Source organism: Molossus molossus, unplaced genomic scaffold, assembly GCF_014108415.1.
Source record: "Molossus molossus isolate mMolMol1 unplaced genomic scaffold, mMolMol1.p scaffold_m16_p_10, whole genome shotgun sequence".
NCBI classification, from domain to species: Eukaryota; Metazoa; Chordata; class Mammalia; order Chiroptera; family Molossidae; genus Molossus; species Molossus molossus.
Genome location: NW_023425345.1, coordinates 36,016,005 through 36,032,501, shown reverse-complemented (window position 1 = coordinate 36,032,501; position 16,497 = coordinate 36,016,005). Strand labels below are relative to the sequence as shown.

General features: G+C 51.6%; 1 protein-coding gene across 2 annotated transcripts in view; it reads left to right on the top strand.

The window, feature by feature from the left end:
• ITPR2 (inositol 1,4,5-trisphosphate receptor type 2) overlaps positions 1-16,497 on the top strand; it is a 470,721-nt gene that overhangs the window by 427,324 nt on the left and 26,900 nt on the right. For both annotated transcript variants that reach the window (XM_036251040.1, XM_036251039.1), the window contains exon 55: positions 810-970. In XM_036251040.1, coding sequence (XP_036106933.1) covers positions 810-970 — 161 coding nt within the window. The remainder of the gene's footprint in view (positions 1-809; positions 971-16,497) is intronic.

Sequence of the window (16,497 nt, the reverse complement as noted above, 5' to 3'; positions counted from 1 at the left end):
AACTTGACAATTTTGATATGGCTATATTTGAAATGATGTGCAAACTCTACATCGATAATAGGACTGTGTATTCCCAAGTGTCCATGGAAGGAAAATGTTAGTGGGGAAGAAATCCATGAACTATGACCTTCTTTTCTGGAGGTCTTATGTACTGTGTGTTTTGTTTTTGTTTTTTATCCTCACTCGAGGACATTTTTCCACTTTTTGTTCAGACAGAGTGGGAGGGAAAGAGAGGAAGAGAGAGAGAGAAACATCGGCATGAAAGGGACTCATCGAGCCCTGGCCAGTTTGGCTCAGCGGTTAGAGCGTCGGCCTGCGGTCCGGAGAGACCTGGGTTCGGTTCCCGCTAAGGGCACGTACTTCGGTTGCAGTTTGTCCCCGGTCCTGGTTGGTTGTGCAGGTGGCAGCCACTCAATGTGTCCCTTCACGTCAATGTTTCTCTCTCTCTCTTCCTTCCTCTCTCTCCCTCCCAAAAAATGGAAAAATATCCTCGGGTGAGGATAAAAAAAAAACAGAAAGGGACTCATCGAGTGGCTGCCACCCTCACGACCCAACCAGGGCCGGGGACAAACCACAACCGAGGTACGTGCCCTTAGCGAGAACCAAACCCGGATCTCTCTGGACCGCAGGCCGACGCTCTAACCGCTGAGCCAAACCAGCCAGGGCAGCTGCTGTGTTGTTTTTAATCATCACATCTTATACAGGCACACTTACAGAACGCATTTTTTTCACACAATTACTATGTTTTGTTTTTAGGCTGAGAAATAAGTGCTGGTTAAATGACACACATGTGTTTCTGTGTTTTGCAGGACTGGAGAGGGACAAGTTCGATAATAAAACTGTTTCATTTGAAGAGCACATCAAGTCCGAACACAACATGTGGCATTATTTGTACTTCCTCGTCTTGGTGAAGGTTAAAGACCCAACTGAATACACTGGACCAGAAAGTTATGTGGCTCAAATGATTGTGGTGAGTGACCAGCGGGTCTGATCTGTGACTGGATTGGACTGTGTATGCGTTTCCTTCTCTGCCCTTTCCTTTTCCCATCTTGGTAGCTTCCATAGGGACAGTCCCTGAAATTCTGCTCTACTGGCTACATCATTGGTTCCAGTGGGCTGCTTAGTTTTACAAACCGAATCTAAGTCTTGGGCGCACAGATATTGACTGAGTTCTTCTCTGCAGGAAAGAGCACCGTCTGTGACATCTGCGTGTGCTGACCCCAGGCCTCCCGTCACTGCTCACGTCTCAGTTCCCAAAATCTGGGACTTCCCAGTGGGCGAATATGAACAGAAAATTCATGCTTTAGAGTTCTTGAGTTTCAGAACTCAGGGGTTTGAGGAGGGAGGGAGGAGCATGTGCGCCGTCGGAGGGAGGACACGGGCTCTGTGGCCGCATGCCCTTGGCGCGGCATCAGCTGGCATGTGTCTGCGCCGACTCTGCCACATCCAGTTGCTTCTAGCTCCTCACTGGGATGAGAGCACTGCACAGGGGTGTGGCTGTCTGGGTCCAGAGTTTCTTCTGTTTTGTAGAACTTCAAAACTGACTGGCTTGAAGAGAAGTCGAAGTTACTACTTCAGTGTATCCATGACACACATTAGGTGATTGTCATTGTGTCTGATATAAATCCTCATGTTCTTATAATAAACCTATAAAAATCACCCTGCAGCCCTGGCCGATTGGGCTCAGCGGTTACAGCGGAGGTCCACAGAATGAAGGGTCGTGGATTCAATTCCTGGTCAAGGGCACATACCTGAGTTGCAGATTCAATCCCCAGCCCTCGTCGGGGGTCATGTGGGAGGCAACCAAAGGATGATTCTCTCTCTCTCCTTACCTTCTACTCTATCTAAGAATCAGTAGAAACATATCCTCAGGTGAGGATTAACAAAATGAAACAAAATAAAATAAATTTTAGATAAATAAATAAAATAATAAAAAATAAAAATTACACTGCCAAATTGCTGTAACTGTTTGAGAATGAGGCCGTAGAAGAGCCATGATTCTCTCTGCTGCTCAGTCCCTGGATAGCCGCTGGCTGGGCACCACGAAGTGACGGGAGAGCCAGGTCACAGCGGCTGTCCAGCCTTCGCTCTGGGAGCTTGTCGTCCACTCCGGAAGACATAGAACTAGAGCATAGGGAGCAACCCAAGAACATGTCCAGAAGCTAACATAGTAACAAGTACAAGTTAACACTGCAGTAGTTTACCTTACCTGACAATATGTACGTCACAGGACACCTAATGTTAATTGCATTTTTATAGTTCAGCAGTTTTCATGCTTTTTATTATTGACTTGCATCCTACTTAGGTTGTTTTCTCTGCATTCTTCATTTCCTATGATACAACCTAATCCTCTCATTTATATATATATATCCTTTTCTGCCCCCGCTCCCTTCTAATTAGGGGAAAGGTAATCACTTTTTGAGGATGTGCATTTATAGTCAATTACGCATTCTTGATTTCCAGATGCTCAGGAACCGTTTATGTGTAACATTTTGTTTCTGCTCAGTGGGGAACAAAAGCATGTAAACCATTACATTTGAGGTGTGACCTCGCATTGCTATACTTTATCGAAGTTTGAGTAAATGTAACAAATATATACAGGGGAGGGCAAAAGTAGGTTGACAGTTGTTGTTATGGACTATATAGGCCTACTTTTGCCCACCTCTGTATTTATCGGGCATCCGTATGTCCACTGAGTTAAAAGATTTCAGGGAATACACTGAGGAGTCTGATACTTTCCTTCTCTGCCAAGGTGTTTAGAGTAAGAGGGAGAGGGGAACAACAAACCAAAACTAGCATATGCTAAGTTCCCGAGAGTGGAAAAAATGAAAACATGTGTGGGCTTGAAGGTGTAACTGACATCTCGCTGGACTGGTGGGGGGATGGGTGCGTGTGCTGTTAGGGAGCATCCAGCAGGCAGGGTGGGTGGGGTTAGGGAGCATCCAGCAGGCAGGGTGGGTGGGGTTAGGGAGCATCCAGCAGGCAGGGTGGGTGGGGTTAGGGGGCCATCCAGCAGGCAGGGTGGGTGGGGTTAGGGAGCATCCAGCAGGCAGGGTGGGTGGGGTTAGGGAGCATCCTGCAGGCAGAGTGGGTGGGGTTAGGGAGCATCCAGCAGGCAGGGTAGGTGGGGTTAGGGAGCATCCTGCAGGCAGGGTGGGTGGGGTTAGGGGGCCATCCAGCAGGCAGGGTGGGTGGGGTTAGGGAGCATCCAGCAGGCAGGGTGGGTGGGGTTAGGGGAGCATCCAGCAGGCAGGGTGGGTGGGGTTAGGGGAGCATCCAGCAGGCAGGGTGGGTGGGGTTAGGGAGCATCCAGCAGACAGGGTGGGCGGGGTTAGGGGACCATCCAGCAGGCAGGGTGGGCGGGGTTAGGGAGCATCCAGCAGGCAGGGTGGGTGGGGTTAGGGGACCATCCAGCAGGCAGGGTGGGTGGGGTTAGGGAGCATCCAGCAGGCAGGGTGGGTGGGGTTAGGGAGCATCCAGCAGGCAGGGTGGGGGGGGTTAGGGAGCATCCAGCAGGCAGGGTGGGTGGGGTTAGGGAGCATCCAGCAGGCAGGGTGGGTGGGGTTAGGGGAGCATCCAGCAGGCAGGGTGGGCGGGGTTAGGGAGCATCCAGCAGGCAGGGTGGGCGGGGTTAGGGGACCATCCAGCAGGCAGGGTGGGCGGGGTTAGGGAGCATCCAGCAGGCAGGGTGGGTGGGTTTAGGGACCATCCAGCAGGCAGGGTGGGCGGGGTTAGGGAGCATCCAGCAGGCAGGGTGGGTGGGGTTAGGGACCATCCAGCAGGCAGGGTGGGCGGGGTTAGGGGGACCATCCAGCAGGCAGGGTGGGCGGGGTTAGGGGGCATCCAGCAGGCAGGGTGGGCGGGGTTAGGGGGCATCCAGCAGGCAGGGTGGGTGGGGTTAGGGGACCATCCAGCAGGCAGGGTGGGTGGGATTAGGGAGCATCCAGCAGGCAGGGTGGGCGGGTTAGGGGACCATCCAGCAGGCAGGGTGGGTGGGGTTAGGGACCATCCAGCAGGCAGGGTGGGCGGGGTTAGGGAGCATCCAGCAGGCAGGGTGGGTGGGGTTAGGGACCATCCAGCAGGCAGGGTGGGCGGGGTTAGGGAGCATCCAGCAGGCAGGGTGGGTGGGGTTAGGGGACCATCCAGCAGGCAGGGTGGGTGGGGTTAGGGAGCATCCAGCAGGCAGGGTGGGTGGGGTTAGGGAGCATCCAGCAGGCAGGGTGGGTGGGGTTAGGGAGCATCCAGCAGGCAGGGTGGGTGGGGTTAGGGAGCATCCAGCAGGCAGGGTGGGTGGGGTTAGGGGACCATCCAGCAGGCAGGGTGGGCGGGGTTAGGGACCATCCAGCAGGCAGGGTGGGTGGGGTTAGGGGACCATCCAGCAGGCAGGGTGGGTGGGGTTAGGGAGCATCCAGCAGGCAGGGTGGGTGGGGTTAGGGGAGCATCCAGCAGGCAGGGTGGGTGGGGTTAGGGACCATCCAGCAGGCAGGGTAGGTGGGGTTAGGGAGCATCCAGCAGGCAGGGTGGGGGGGGTTAGGGGACCATCCAGCAGGCAGGGTGGGTGGGGTTAGGGGACCATCCAGCAGACAGGGTGGGTGGGGTTAGGGACCATCCAGCAGGCAGGGTGGGCGGGGTTAGGGGACCATCCAGCAGGCAGGGTGGGCGGGGTTAGGGGACCATCCAGCAGGCAGGGTGGGCGGGGTTAGGGGACCATCCAGCAGACAGGGTGGGCGGGGTTAGGGACCATCCAGCAGGCAGGGTGGGCGGGGTTAGGGGACCATCCAGCAGGCAGGGTGGGTGGGGTTAGGGGACCATCCAGCAGGCAGGGTGGGTGGGGTTAGGGGACCATCCAGCAGACAGGGTGGGCGGGGTTAGGGGACCATCCAGCAGGCAGGGGGGGCGGGGTTAGGGAGCATCCAGCAGGCAGGGTGGGCGGGGTTTGGGGACCATCCAGCAGGCAGGGTGGGCGGGGTTAGGGAGCATCCAGCAGGCAGGGTGGGTGGGGTTAGGGACCATCCAGCAGGCAGGGTGGGCGGGGTTAGGGAGCATCCAGCAGGCAGGGTGGGTGGGGTTAGGGACCATCCAGCAGGCAGGGTGGGCGGGGTTAGGGGGACCATCCAGCAGGCAGGGTGGGCGGGGTTAGGGAGCATCCAGCAGGCAGGGTGGGTGGGGTTAGGGGACCATCCAGCAGGCAGGGTGGGTGGGATTAGGGAGCATCCAGCAGGCAGGGTGGGCGGGTTAGGGGACCATCCAGCAGGCAGGGTGGGTGGGGTTAGGGACCATCCAGCAGGCAGGGTGGGCGGGGTTAGGGAGCATCCAGCAGGCAGGGTGGGCGGGGTTAGGGGGCATCCAGCAGGCAGGGTGGGTGGGGTTAGGGGACCATCCAGCAGGCAGGGTGGGTGGGGTTAGGGAGCATCCAGCAGGCAGGGTGGGTGGGGTTAGGGGACCATCCAGCAGGCAGGGTGGGCGGGGTTAGGGAGCATCCAGCAGGCAGGGTGGGTGGGGTTAGGGGACCATCCAGCAGGCAGGGTGGGCGGGGTTAGGGAGCATCCAGCAGGCAGGGTGGGTGGGGTTAGGGGACCATCCAGCAGGCAGGGTGGGTGGGGTTAGGGAGCATCCAGCAGGCAGGGTGGGTGGGGTTAGGGGAGCATCCAGCAGGCAGGGTGGGTGGGGTTAGGGACCATCCAGCAGGCAGGGTAGGTGGGGTTAGGGAGCATCCAGCAGGCAGGGTGGGTGGGGTTAGGGGACCATCCAGCAGGCAGGGTGGGTGGGGTTAGGGGACCATCCAGCAGACAGGGTGGGTGGGGTTAGGGACCATCCAGCAGGCAGGGTGGGCGGGGTTAGGGGACCATCCAGCAGGCAGGGTGGGTGGGGTTAGGGGACCATCCAGCAGGCAGGGTGGGTGGGGTTAGGGGACCATCCAGCAGACAGGGTGGGTGGGGTTAGGGGACCATCCAGCAGACAGGGTGGGCGGGGTTAGGGGACCATCCAGCAGGCAGGGTGGGCGGGGTTAGGGAGCATCCAGCAGGCAGGGTGGGCGGGGTTAGGGGACCATCCAGCAGGCAGGGTGGGCGGGGTTAGGGAGCATCCAGCAGGCAGGGTGGGTGGGGTTAGGGACCATCCAGCAGGCAGGGTGGGCGGGGTTAGGGAGCATCCAGCAGGCAGGGTGGGTGGGGTTAGGGAGCATCCAGCAGGCAGGGTGGGTGGGGTTAGGGACCATCCAGCAGGCAGGGTGGGCGGGGTTAGGGGGACCATCCAGCAGGCAGGGTGGGCGGGGTTAGGGAGCATCCAGCAGGCAGGGTGGGCGGGGTTAGGGGGCAACCAGCAGGCAGGGTGGGTGGGGTTAGGGGACCATCCAGCAGGCAGGGTGGGTGGATTAGGGAGCATCCAGCAGGCAGGGTGGGCGGGTTAGGGGACCATCCAGCAGGCAGGGTGGGTGGGGTTAGGGACCATCCAGCAGGCAGGGTGGGCGGGGTTAGGGAGCATCCAGCAGGCAGGGTGGGTGGGGTTAGGGAGCATCCAGCAGGCAGTGTGGGTGGGGTTAGGGGGACCATCCAGCAGGCAGGGTGGGCGGGGTTAGGGAGCATCCAGCAGGCAGGGTGGGCGGGGTTAGGGAGCATCCAGCAGGCAGGGTGGGCGGGGTTAGGGGGCATCCAGCAGGCAGGGTGGGTGGGGTTAGGGGACCATCCAGCAGGCAGGGTGGGTGGGATTAGGGAGCATCCAGCAGGCAGGGTGGGCGGGGTTAGGGGACCATCCAGCAGGCAGGGTGGGCGGGGTTAGGGAGCATCCAGCAGGCAGGGTGGGCGGGGTTAGGGGGCATCCAGCAGGCAGGGTGGGTGGGGTTAGGGAGCATTCAGCAGACAGGGTGGGCGGGGTTAGGGAGCATCCAGCAGGCAGGGTGGGCTCTGCAGATCCGAGGTGTCCGCCTGGGTAAGAGGGAGTTCCATCAGAGAGGGCAGCCCGAGCAAAGGCTGAACATGGGACACTCCGGCACTCGATACGTGGCCCACTTTAAAGGAAGCTGGGAGAGATACCACAGGAAAGATAGATTGGATTCTGAGTAATAAGTGTAGGTTTTTGGACATTGCTTCAACACTAATGGGAAGCCACTGAAGGTTTTAACTAAGGGAATAGCGTGGCCTTGGACAGTAGTCAGACAGTGGCGGGTAGGCTGGTTTGGAGAGGGGAAAGATGATGTCAGAGGTGGTCTTTGACAGTTGCTGAGACTAGGGGTGAGGGACATGGGGGAGCAGGGGAGGTGGGAGACTGCAAGGTGACAAAGACACTCAACATTGTCAGCCTGATCGGGGGAGGAAGGTGGTGTCTGGGTTTCAGAAAGTCCTTTTGTTAGGAGGAGAAGCTGGTCAGAAGAATCGGTGGTTTTGACAGGAGGCTCAAGAGGACGAGGCGTGGATGAGGAGGGACAGTGTGGTGATGGCAGCACGCACCTTACAGCCACACAGGCCTGGGCCCAAACTTCGGTTCCATCACTTATTTGTTGTGTGGTCGTGGATATTTTGGTTGAGTTCTGAACCTGCCTGAGACTCTGCCTCCTCCTCTAAGAGGCAGACAGTTGGTGTGAGATCCGTGAGATGATATGTACAAAGCGTGGAGCACAGCGTTGGGCCTCAGTAATTGGCAGCTTTCACTGTGACCATCCACAAGGAATGACAGTGGGAGCCGCCACATTAGGGGAGGGGTGGGGGCGATAAAGAGAGGGGGGCAGAGAAAGCCAGAGACAGAACTGGGGGATCTCCCACTTAGGAGAAAGAGGAAAGACAAGTAAAATACATAGAAAAGAAGACAATAAAAAGGGTGGAAGGAGAAGTGGAAAGTGGAGTGTGTCAAAAGCCAAGAGATGAGCATTTCAGTGTCGGAGTTTAACCGATCGCTGGCTACAAAGACGCCGTAAAGAAGAGACTGGTAGACGTCTTTGGCAGTTGTAATGCGGGAATCACCCGGTGACTTCCACCATAAGACTGCTGTGCAAATGCCTTAACATCAAAGCCAGCATTCTGCCAGGCACTTGTGCTTGAATCTTTAAGTATCCGTGTACTTACCTGTGTCTCTGTGCGTCCCTCCTGTCAGAACTATGACAGGAGGGACGGGTGCTCACAAGCTCATTGCAACATGGAGTGTCTCACCCTCACCCAAGCAGTGCATGGGGTCAGGTGCTCACAAGCTCATTGCAACATGGAGTGTCTCACCCTCACCCAAGCAGTGCACATCGAGAGCTGGAAACAAAAAGCCGTTCGCCTGGGAGGTTGTGCATTTACTGCAATAACCTATTTGAAAAACTTCTCAAAATCCATGAACCCAGTTCAGAAAACCTGTTACTCCCAGCTCTTTGGAGATTGCGGCTTTGTAATCCTGATCCTCCTGGAGAGAAAGGTTTTGCAGCACACAGCAAGCTGAAGCATGTCTACCGCTCAGTTTAAATACTTTTTTTCTCTGTCCAACCCAGAGGTAACTACTCTTAACAGTTTGATAGGAAACCTTCCAGACATTTCCTGCCACTTTTATTTTTGCTCCTTACAAAGAAGTTCATTTATCAAGTTGATGTGTTTGTTTATTAAAAGGGCTCTGGAAGAAGCTATAATTTTTTATAATTGGTATGGCTTTTATACTCAAGGATTTATGCCAAAGAAAATGGTTCCTTATATTTGTTCCCAAAACAACTCATCTGAATTCTACTACACTGTTTAAGGAAATTTGATTTGTACCTTGGGACCCTTAGGAAATGCCTCTTGGGTTTTGGTGAAATGGGAAAGAAAACAAGAATAGAACAAATTTGGTGGGTGTTTCTCCCTTATATGTATTTATTCACCTCCAATGTTTATACTCTATTACTATGTCAATAAGGAAGATCTAAATCAATATGCATTAAAACATACATTATAAATAAATTAATATATTGCTTCTAGATGTTAGAACATAAGGAGATGTATTTGTGCCTCCAGATTCATCAGTGACAAGGTCAAGATTCGGAAATGTCACTAGAAACTGAAAACGTCCTCGCCCCTGCCTTCAAGCTCTAATCCAAGCTGTTCAAATAGCCTCTGTCTGGTGCCCGAATTAATGCCAAGCATCTCCTGGATGCTGTTAGGGGAGATGTGCAAGATCAGGCATTTGGGGGAATGCATTTTCTTCTTACAAGCAAACCCTCATTTTTGATAGGATTGATATTTTGAGCTAGTATTTTGGGGGGACAGTGAATGAGAAGGGAAAAGGAAGGACCATGCAGGAAAGTAAATAATGAAAGGAAACTAACCAATAAAAAACTAGAGGGAAGAGTGTAAGGGATCATTCCTGCAGCCTGCGTCACAACGGTTGAGCATCCCTGAGCCCGTCCGCTCCTGCCATTACCCAAAGGAAAACAAAACAGAGATCATAAGAAAAAAATGCCCGAAGCTTTTAGAATTTGCTCTTACATTTTGGGGACATTTTCAGATTTTCAGTGTTCATTTGCTGAGATATGTCAGGGGCCTTTGGGAATGTTTATTACTCGATTTGACAAACAGTGAGATCTAAACCGAGGTGCCTGGAGGAGAGGCGCCGCGCATGTCCAGAGAACTGCTGACTCCCGCGGGGTCCCGGGGTCCGGGTGATGCTGGGCTGCACCCGCGACCCTGGCTAGCAACCCTCCCCGTGACCATGGTTTTGGGGGTATTAGTTCCTGACGCTTTTCAGTTTTTCACTTACTTGACTCTTGACCAGAAACTGCTTCCTGACATTGTGGTAATGCTCGCTAGGACAATTTAACTCATGTTTTTGTTAACATGATAATTGTCTGTCTTGACACAAAAGAAAGCGATGGTAAATTCCTTGAAGGCCACCAGCAGGAGTGGAGCAGCTCTTTGTTCTGGGTAGTGCCAGGGCAGGTTAGTACCTGCGATCTGTATTAAAAGCAATTTGATAAATACTGAATCCCTCCTGTATACTGTGCATTTGATATGTAGGATAAATAAGAAGTAGTCCCTTCCCTCAGGAGGCAGGCTTGTTGAATGAATAAATAACGTAAGGAGTGAATTAACAAATGAATGGTTCCTTCTCAGCCCTCTGGTCGTTGGAATAATTTACAGAAAGATACACCAAAATAGCTGCAAGAGTTTGGAACATGAGTTTCTCATTAGTCAGATGTCATCGTTCCCCTCTTTCAAAACCAGAAGATAGAGACGCAGCAGGAAGGGTTATGCCACCTGAACCAAGTATAATGAACACAATGTTAAAAACCAACAAGCGCTGGAATCCCCCTGTCTCTCCCCATCATGTCTCCTGCCCAGCTCCCCCCACACAGCGCCCCCCCCCCCCCCCCCGTGAGTGAGCCCGAAGCTCTCCTTGCAGAGGGGCAGGCCTGTGCGTTGGTGGGCGCATCAGCCCAACTCACCCTTAGGCACGCACGAGTTCTTCCTTGTAAAGATCTGTTAAGACCTCAGAGAGGGATCATCCTTTTAATGAGATAGAAGAAACATTGAGTCACCCATTACTTTACTACATAAGGGAGGAGAAGAATGAGCAAGTCTCTAGACGTTGTTTTCTGCGTCTAGAACTCAAAATCAAGTTCGCTTGGTTAAACCGTAGTTTTGAACAGCCACTTGGAGGAGGGGGATATTTGGGTTCATGAAAGACATAGAGTCGTCGGAGATTTATGGGCACCCCTCCTGCGTGAGTGCCATTTGCCACCTTAATTTTTGCATTATTATTATGTGTCATCATTATGAAAGTATATGTTCCGATTCTATTATTTCTAATTTACACTAATTGTGTAATTGGATCTAATTGAGCCAATTATGTAACTGCTCAATCTTTAAAATCTATTTGGAAGACTTTAAAGCTGACTAAGACATTTTTGTAATGTTCACATTTGTGGGCAAGCCCAGGGGGTCGTGGCAGCTCAGAATGCAAGTTAAGAAGTAAACGTTCACATTCGGGGGGTTACCACCTGCGCTTTCCACAGTTTCAGCCCAGACATGTGTCTCCAATTTAAGATTGTTCTCAATTCGCAGCTCGGGGTCTCACTGTGACCGTGGGCTCTGTCCTCTACCTTGTTCTAATTTCCTATTCCTATGCAAGATGTATATGCGTTGCCACATTTCTGCACACATGTTAATGTCTTTCTAGGCCTCTGCCTAGTCTCTAAAATAGACACAGAAATGGTGAGGACTTTATGTGCGGTACACAGTCATCATCTCGAAGACTGTCCTGATGCTCAAGTTATTAGATGTCAGTGCAGGAAGGGAGGGTAGGATCCTCAGGACAGCCTTGGAGGGAGCGGGTGGGAGTAAAGGCGGGGCCGGCCGGTGAGGCCCAGCCCCGGAGCTGTCATCAGCTACTTCCTGATCCCTCAGAAGCTCAACTTGCTGGTGTGTCCAGGTGATAGCCATCCAAGTTCAAGAAGCAAAAACATGGACTTTTTACTTTTTCTAATCATTGTCTAAGGAGAAGCTCCGTGTAAAGAAGTAAACCTGGGCATTCGATTCTGACGTCTGACTTTGTTAGGATTTTCACCTACGAGATTGTGGAAAGGCTTTACTTATGCCCTCTGCCTTCACCTCACCCGCTGATGAAATACGTGCAGTCAGCCAGTCAGCACTCAGAATAGAACCATCTGACTTGCCTGGATCCCACAGGCCTCCTGCTGTGCCAGGCCCTGTCCCTTTAGTTATGAGTCATGGGGAGAAGGGGAGGCAGGGATCCCAGAAGACCCCAAGCGGAGAAGGCTGCAGGGTCATAAGGGGAGGGCAGCATTTGGAGGACTGGGGACAATGGCTACTTTGGCAACTAGGAAATACCGCAAAGGTTTAGCAACTAGTCCATTCGTGTCTCTACGTACCAGGTACATATTGATCCTGGTTATATAATAAGACTTTCCTTGCAGAGTTACTATGAGGATTAAATAAAATCATGCATACTAACAACACTACTGCTAACTTCCTGACACTTGATGAATGCGGACTCTATACAGGTGTTGTGCTAAGTGTTTGACGTGCATGATCTCTTTTAAAGTCTCATAACAACCCTAGGAGGCATTCTTACCCCCATTCTCCACGTGAGGAAACTGAGGCTTATAAAGGACTGGTAACTCGCCCCCAGTTGCACAGCTAGCAGAAAGGGGTGCTGCGTCCTTAATGTGCCAGGCACTCGCAGCTGGTCAATAAATGTCCTGTTGTTATCCGATGCTGAGGGGCGATGCGGGAAGCGAGAAGCGGTGGTTGCTGGGAGAGCAGGCCAGGCCACTGGAGCTGGCGCTCTGAGCAGCATACCTCGTGCTCTGCAGAAGAGGGACCATACATTCAGTCCAGGCAGGGCCTAGAGCTGGCTGGGGACAGGAAGTCAGCTGAGCGCCCCACCGTGGCAGGAAGGCCTGAGAGGAATTCCAATAGGAAAAGTGTACTTGTTCAGAGCTAGTGGGCGACTGCACGCTTCCCCCAAGCTAAGGTGCATTGCAGTGACAGTTACGACAATGGACGGCAAGAGCGACAGAGGCTGCAGGACGTCCCCGTTTAACTTGACAAGCCTTTACCTGGGAGCACTACGCACGCGGCACCGATAGAAACAAGAATAAACATTGTCACCGCCCTCACAGAGCCACAATTTAGTAGAGAGGACAGCTATATTCAGCAGGAGCTATAGTGCAATCAGAACTCTGGTGCAAGAGATAATAGATGTACAAACACTCAGCAGCTGGAGAAATCCCTAAACAAATCCTACTGTGATGCTCCTGCTTACCCCCATTCAGTGGTAGTTAGAATATAACCAAACTCCTCTGCATGGCCCCTGATACAGTCTGGCTTCAACCTGCATCACCAGTCTCTCATTTTATCCCCGTCCCTCGCCAACTACGGCTCAACCGCATCGGCCCGTTCTTTCCCTGGGAAAGTGCAACACTCTTTCCTGGTCAGTCTCATAGTCCCCAGCCTTCTCTGATGCCTAGTGCCTTCCCTGATACCTCCATTCCAGTTACCCTCCTTCCTGTCACCCTTTGGAGCACTCGATGTAATCGGACCTAAGATGATTGTTATACTATTGACATGTTCATTTCTCTCCTCTACGACTTAGGCATTTATCCATCTGTTTTTATTTAAGTGTAGTATTCTCAGCACTTAGTTAATGCCCAATCCATGGTAGGCCCTCAGCACTGATTCGCTGAACAAAAAGAGTAAGACAGAGAGCCTCTGGGCCCCGAGGACCGGGCAGCTCTTTCTGGCTGGAGGCATAGGTGCAGACAGAAGGTGAGGAGAAGAATTTTGTCAGATGGGGTGGGGGGGGGGGGATATATTGCAGGCAAAGTGTATATCTTAAAGGGAAAAGGTGAGCAGAGAAAAAGAAAGGAAACTAAATGTATGATATCTTCTAGCAGCTTTGCATGTTATTTAATTATACCCATTTTCTGTACGTTGAGGCTCAATGAAGTTCATTATTTCTCTGCGGTGCTCAGGAAATGTGGACTTGGACTAGGATGCAAATACAGTTTTTTCTGGGGGCCAATGTCTATGATTTACTGTTAGCTATGCCTTCTCCTCAGAAGAATCAAGTAAAATTTGACTGAGATCAAATATATAAGTCAGATGTTGGAGAGAAGGTGCGGGGGGGGGGGGGGTAGCCCAAGCCAAAAACCAGAAGATGTCCTTCGGAAGGAGGAAAGCTCTTCCTACTTCTCCAGTATTTTAAGGAATTAGAGTTCTTAGCCTCTAAGCTGCAATAATTAAGATATGATAAATAAAATGACTTGAAAGTGTAGACCCATAAGTCACTGTCCATCAGTTAAAGATTTGTTCCTCCAACCAGCACAAGCCGAGTGCTTCCTGTGCTCCGGGGCCGCCTGGGGAGTCAAGGCTGAGCAGGTATGAACTCCCTTCAGGAGACGAGAAATCAAGCAGAGGAGTGGAGATGGCACCGCGCAGCGGGGAGCCTGCGGCCGGCAGATGGCTGGGGAGGGAGGCTCCCCGAGGTCACGCCTGGGTGCTGGAGCGAGGCTGGGCGATGAGGGTGCAGCAGGTGGAGGGAGCAGGGGCCTGTCTAGAGGAGAGAAGCTCCAGGAGAACAGGTGGTAGTGTGGTGAGCCGGAGCCAGATCACAAGGGCCTGCGTGCTGGGAAGTTGTTACTTCACCCCGAAAGCGCAGGGAAGCCCTTCAGAGATCATACAGCAAGGAGGCATGGTCACGTGTGTGTCTCAGAAAGCATGTTCCATGGCAGTGAAGAAATGGGTTCCAGGGGGCCGTGCTGGGGCAAGAGAAAGATGGCAGAAAGATTTCGTTATACAGTAACAATAGTGAGAGCCGAAGGGAAATGCCCCGGAGGTTGAAAGGAAATGATGGCTAGGAAATCATTCAGGTACAGGATTCCCTGAAGGCAAGGAGCAGGTGGTTTAGGTCTCTGGCCTGGGAGAGGTGTTGAGTAGTGGGGCTCACATCGTAGGGGTCCCACAGGAGTCAGTTAAGGAGATAATCTCAGTTTGCACAGGTACAGTTTGGGTGCCCAAATACATATGTTCAGTAAGAAACTGAATAGATGGGTCTGTAATTCCAGCAAGAAGTGAGTAACGATAAACTCACACAAGGATAAGATTTTAGTCTCTTTTATTCACTAGGGTATCCCAGGAGCATAGAACAGTGCCTAATATATATAGTAAATACTCAGTAAAGATTTGATAGCCCTGGCCAGTGTGGCTCAGTTGGTTGGAGCAGTCTCGTGAACCAGGAGGTTGTGGGTTCGATTCCTGGTCAGTGAACATACCTAGCTTGCGGGTTTGATCCCCGGTGGGGGTGCTCAGGAGAGGCAACCAACTGCTGTCTCTCTCTCACATCGATGTTCCTCTCTCTCTCTCTCTCTCAAAATCAATAATTTAAAAGTTTTTGATAAATGCTCAGAAAGATTTGTAAGTAACTGGAGTATACTTGGTAGTTGAAATCACAGATTGGATGAGGCTATCCATGGGAGATTATACAAAGTAAGTAAATAACAGACCTCTGTGCCCATTGATGCAAGGACACAGAGGTCTGTTATTTAACACCAACAATAAATAATAATAATAATAATAATGTTTACATTCTACCAGCCAGATTTCACTGACCAAATAGTAGAACCAGAAAGGAGGAAAAATAGCCTTCCTGGGAAGACTCTGAAAGATTTAACTTCCATCAGCCAGTGAACCTAGAAATGCTTTTGGTCCACATGTGGCTCTCCTGTGACCCGACACTGATACGCTTCAGTGTGGGATTGGAGCCACGTGATTGGGACTCACTTCAATATCTAGAGGCCTCTTTGACATTGTGACCCATCCTAAGTCATTTCTTTTAAACGTAGAGAGAGATTCTCATGTACTTAACAAAAAGATTTATTCCTGCTGTGCCAGGAAAGAGAAAAATTCTGAAAGAAAGAATTCCAGAAAGAAAAAGAAAAACTCCGTTCTAGTCGTTACCGTAAGATCTTATTCAGTCCCCGTTGGCTCTCTGGAACAGTAAGATCCACATCGTTGGGACTGATGGATTTTACTCAGAATGCTGGCTTTGTTCCAGAGAGTAACAGATGCCATCGAAACGTGTGTTGTGGGAATGAGAACTATATACCGTAACAGCACATGACTTCTGTCTGAGGGTTTGAATAGACTGGCACGGTCTGTGCCATGTTGGGGTAATCAGTTAAGACGGCAGTTCAGCTGAAACACTGCCCTTGTAGGGTTATCGGGCAAGCTAGTTTTCGAAGGATTTTCGACTAGTTTTATCTAAGGGAATTCCTGAAAAATAGTTGCTGAATTTTATAAAAAATGATTCAGCATTTGTAGTTCAGAGATTGGTCATTTGATGTCAGGCTGGTGGAGTCAGTAGCGTTGATAGGGATTTAGAGATCACTGTGCTTTGAAATGAGAGCGTCTGAGGTGTGGTTACCGCGGGTCTCCGAGTCAGTTTCCTCATCTGTAAGTGGAAATAATACCGTCTTTACCAGGATTCCCGTATGGATTAAATAAAATCACATAAATCCTGGTGTTCAGCGCAGTGTCTGACTCAGGGTTATTGCTCAACACAAATATTTGGTCATTCTACTTCTATTTAAATTTATGCAGCTACTTAAAATAATATGGCCAAATTTAAATACCACTTAAATAGATTCAGAGCCTTGTTAAGCCTGTTAATGTCCAGACAATTACTGATTCTGCACAGTGTTGCTCTTGGAGGTCAGGCAATGGTCAGCTTCCATTTCTTCAAGAAATACGACCTGTGAAATCCTAGGCGCGGGACTGGCTCCCGGGAAGGGGCAGAGGAGATCCAGACAGGTGTGGCCTGTCCCAGTTTCCTGTTTCGAGTAGAGGGCAGATCTCACAGAGTCAGCAGTTCTTACAGTTGGTGAGTGTTACCCCTGGGACAGATCGGGTAGAGGGACCTTCTTGTCTTGTGGCCCACCTCAAACGCGAGTCCACATGGCACTTGTTCCTTGTTAAACCGAAGTCCGGAGCGCACTTAACCACTCCAATTGCTGGAACCACTGAATCTATTTGCGTT